General features: G+C 33.8%; 1 protein-coding gene across 1 annotated transcript in view; it reads right to left on the bottom strand.

Moving 5' to 3' along the window:
- LOC106465583 (apolipophorins-like) overlaps positions 1–4,051 on the bottom strand; it is a 122,891-nt gene extending 118,840 nt beyond the window's left edge. The window contains exons 1-2 of the mRNA XM_022393508.1: positions 3,898–4,051; positions 3,586–3,633 (exon numbers count right to left, since the gene is read on the bottom strand). Of these exons, the coding sequence (XP_022249216.1) occupies positions 3,586–3,633; positions 3,898–3,952 (103 nt within the window). The 5' untranslated portion in view covers positions 3,953–4,051. The remainder of the gene's footprint in view (positions 1–3,585; positions 3,634–3,897) is intronic.
- Positions 4,052–4,779: the final 728 nt, after the last annotated feature.

Below are 4,779 nucleotides of genomic sequence, written 5' to 3'. Positions count from 1 at the left end.
TTTTATATATATATATATGTATGTATATTGCGGGTCACTGGTTCGAATTCCGTAACCAAGCATGCTCTCCCTTTCTGTCATGGGGACATTATAATGTGACGGTCAATCCTACTATTCTATGGTAAAAGAATAGCTCAAGAGTTACCGGTGTGTGGTGTTAACTAGCTGCCTTCCCTATTGTTTATCACTTCAAAATTAGGGACAGCTAGCGCAAATAGCCTTAGTGTAGCTGTGTGCGAAATTCAATAACAGACAACCAAACAATCCAGTAAGTTTGATTAGCTACATTATATTCTGAGTTAATACTTAGTAATGTTTTGTTTAAGTAGTTTGCATTGATCAAAGGTCATTGATAATTATGTAAAAATATACTGAGATATTCGTGAGTTATTTTTCTTAGAAACTTTCCTTCAGAATTTAAGAGTATGATGGATATACAAAAGACGAGTAAATATTTCCTGTTTTACGGAGAGTTTAGTGCTTTATATTAAAACGATTCTGGAGAATCATCTTCCATGTCGCCACTTCTAGTCACCCGTCATACACCACCTCACGAAGATACATCTTGAAAAAAAAACCTGCAGCGTAGTTTCAACTAGAAAAGGCTCCATCGTAAGGCTGTCATGTCCAAAGCATAGTACATCTCCCTGTTTGCTTTCATAATACATCTAGTATATGAAGAGGATGGTTTCGTATTGCCCGTTTCAACAGTCAGCTTGCAGAGAAATCCATAGGTACTGCGTTTGGTGTTTGATACGTTTTCGTATGTAAGAGTATGAACCCCCGATTCGTTCTCCAGTTGCTTGAAGTATTTGATGGTTGAACAGGAGGTGTGACTGGAAACCTTATCTTGATGAATCCATATCGTGTGGACTTCGTTTCCAAAGGAGATCTTCTTTGATTATGTTGCACACTGTTGCCTAGACAGGTGAACAGTTTTTACCACTGACCCTCGTGTTCGTGGTTTTCCACGTATTACAAGATGCCACACTTTTCTCGTCACGGCTGCGATAGAACTTGGAAAAACAATGCCAAAATGTTCTTCCTCCGCGGCTTTAAATTGGCTGTGGTTGTTGCATGACTTGCCGATTTGAATATTCAAAATCGTTTTAATATAGCGCATTCAAACGGTTTTCAGTTAAAGCGATAGAAAAGAAATATTATAATTAGACTTAGATAAAATGTTCCTAAAGTTACTCTTCCTTCCTTTGTACTTAAACTCATACTAAGAAGTTTTATGGACTACACTGTGTTCACTTTTTATAACAAAGAGACGAAATCTTACCATCTTCCTAAAGAATATAGATTTTTACCATACATACCGTTATCTATTTATGTTTCTAAAATGTTCCTAAAGTTACTCTTCCTTCCTTTGTACTTAAACTCATACTAAGAAGTTTTATGGACTACACTGTGTTCACTTTTTATAACAAAGAGACGAAATCTTACCATCTTCCTAAAGAATATAGATTTTTACCATACATACCGTTATCTATTTATGTTTGTATCTTCTAATTTGTTCTGCATTACTTATTTTTATCTATTTCAAAATACTGATCATCCATTATTTGATTAAACAATTTTATATATTTTTAATGACAGAATTGTTTTTGTGTGAAATTGCCAAGCAGAGTATAACAATTATAATTATTGATAAAGATAAAGCCGAGGTTACTGCTAGATTAATGAGGAATACCTTTGCTGAACAAACTTGATATCTTATCACTGTTAGGTCATGTTTTGGAAACTGGGTATCAAGTCTATTCAATAAGTGCACGTGAACAGAGTGTGGTCAGATATTAAGTGTTTTGTCCTTCAACGTTCATGCTTATGTGAGGGGCAATGTTCAAGACGTTGACCAATGCAGTGAAAGAACAGCAGTAGATATGTTATTACAATGTACAGGAAAAGCTACATTTTGTTCACTGTTAGTGCGGTTTTATCCGAATATATAAACATTTGATGTTGAAAAGTTTATTGAATGAAGAGCTTAACTAAAGAATTCAAAGGAATAAAGTTTCTTCGAAAAGATAAATATCATCATGGCTGATGTAATCAAGCATTTAAATTAAAAATCAAAAGAATATGTGATGATAAAGTTCACGATTGCCCTTAGAGATAATACCAAAAAATGTGATGTTGGTTTGGTTTAACATTCTAGCTTATTTTACGTCAAAAGTTAGATTCTATACAATGTGTAAAGTTTATTGTGATAAAGCTCCATATCATTAACTTTGGTTTGTTGCTACATCTTCGGAACGATTTATCACTTTCAGTTATAAACAATGTTATTAAAATGTAATTAAGAAATTTCAGTGTAACATATAATGATCTACAAGTGCCTACAAATTGAAAAAGAATAAATCAGGAACCCGGAACTTTGAAAATGGAACGACCATAATACATATAATGTATTAATTTATATATCAATACAAACAAGAAAAATTATGTTTGCTCAAACATACTGACTTTAAAGACTAAGAACTCCTATGAATAAATTGTACAAAAGTACGTGAATATATCTGGAACACATTAAAGAAGCTTTCAGAGAAACTAGTAAAACTTCCAACTCTCCATCAGTTAACTATAAAAAAAATGCATTCTGATAAATTTCAACATATACCAACAAACGTACATTGCATTAACTACTCATTGTCTCTTCATTTTCGTAATTAGCCTTACAGAAGAACGAGAAAAATCTGATCGAAAGGTCAACAATAAATTAACGAAAACTTCACATGGCACTAGTAATATTAGAAACAATAGATCTGAACTGCAAACTGTTAGAGTCAAACCAAGTAGTGAATCATAGTGTTGGTTTAAACTTATCTTTAGAAGTACACAGTATCACCTCAAGAAAATAATTTGTGGATAATGAAAAGAACGTTTCTCAATAACAGTATGACGTCTTTAAACTGAAGCTCTCGCGTTTATGCTACAGTATAAAACAATTATAGCTCAACATACCAACAACCAATTAACGTTTCTTCTATTTATGAACTAATTTGTTGATCACTGAGAAAATCAATGTCAGTTATCTTTCACATTTTGATGTAATTTATTTACCGATCTTTTATTTGTTTCTGGAATTTCGCGCAAAGCTACACGAGGGCTATCTGCGCCAGCCGTCCCTAATTTAGCAGTGTAAGACTAGAGGGAAGGCAGCTAGTCATCACCACCCACCGCCAACTCTTGGGCTACTCTTTTACCAACGAATAGTGGGATTGACTGTCACATTATAACGCCCCCACGGCTGAAAGGGCGAGCATGTTTGGTGGGATGCGGATTCGAACCCGCGACCCTCAGATTGTGAGTCGAGCGCCTTATCCACCTGGCCATACCGGGCCCCGATCTTTTAAAAATTAAATTAAGAATGGAAATCTAACCAATTCAAGTTGAACCTCTTTTGAGTTTCAATAAAATACAGAACTATAAATTGCTTTGTGCAAGCTATCGTATTTCAATTAGTTCAAATTTCAACTCACAATTCACACGCTTTCTTATATTTTCTTTAGAACGCATAAATAATAACATTATCATAAAACATTTAAACTACAAACTAAACAAAAATTAATTACTACTTACGTATACGACATGATGTTGAACATTTTGAATCATCCCAATTGACAGGTCCTAAACGAGGAATGAAAGAAAAATGTTTGTTTTTGTATGCATCAACTTTGGTCTTTAAAGTAACTTATTGTGGGTTATTTTAGCTTACTTTAATACATATAATAGCATCTACGTCTAATAAGGTATTGGTTCATGATCAAGTAGCCAAATGTTTGCTGAAAACTAGCTCGTCTCTTCAAACTTTTAAAACGCGTTTACGTAAACTCTGCTTTGATTAATTTTTTTCTTGACGTTATACGTAATGTTTAATTTACGAATATTTACCTGCAGAAGCAGCTACCAGTAACAACAGGAAAAGGACGAAGGATCCCAGCGCCATGGTAAGGGCAACAGAATCCAACAGGGAAAATCTGAACTCTCTTTTATGTAGTTGACTTTTATAGACAAATGATCAACAGTCTCGTTAGCAATCTTCACGCCCAACCAATGCTCGCTGAGCACTAACGAAGTTTGCTGACAAGGCTGCTTGTGACTGAGCGGTCGAAGGGATGATAGACGCTTCTCACTTTAGTGATAAATAATATGATAACGAATCAGGGTTTCCGAAAATTATCAGTTATGTTTGTTTTAGACGTTCACCTTTTATCTTCATAACACGATTGTTAGTTCTACGATTGTCTAAATCATGAACTAAGGTTAAGTCATCGGAAATAAATTGGTTAGCAACAGGCAGTTGTCATAAATATACATTTAATTCTTTTATTTTCCCTTCTAGTTTTCTTTTTTTTTAGGGCTAGTGTGGCCTTTGACCTTAGATTAAATGAAGCAAGGTTTCACACAGCATCTTTTTCATTAGTCATTGAAAATTCCATCAAAATCTTTAAATTTGATTATCCCACATTTTTGAATATGTTACTGATTAGTTCTGAGTAAAATATCAGTGTGACTCATTAAAGATAAGCTTAAATACTCATAATAAAAACCATAATACATTGTAAATGCCCCCTAAATTCCTCTTGCATTTACCCTAGTGTATAAATAGTAACTCAAAGCTAACTTAAGTCACTGCTTAAGAAAATGGTATAAATACTATTTGATTTCAATGCTTCGCTAATTTTCGTGTTCAGTACTGTAACTTAAAAAGTTTTGTAATATATTGTTGCGTCATCGAGATCATGTGATTCTCACGCTCTCTACTATCTAGAA

This window comes from Limulus polyphemus, unplaced genomic scaffold, assembly GCF_000517525.1.
Source record: "Limulus polyphemus unplaced genomic scaffold, Limulus_polyphemus-2.1.2 Scaffold1991, whole genome shotgun sequence".
Lineage (NCBI taxonomy): Eukaryota > Metazoa > Arthropoda > Merostomata > Xiphosura > Limulidae > Limulus > Limulus polyphemus.
Note: the sequence above shows the minus strand (reverse complement) of the source record. Positions and strands in the feature narration are given on the sequence as shown.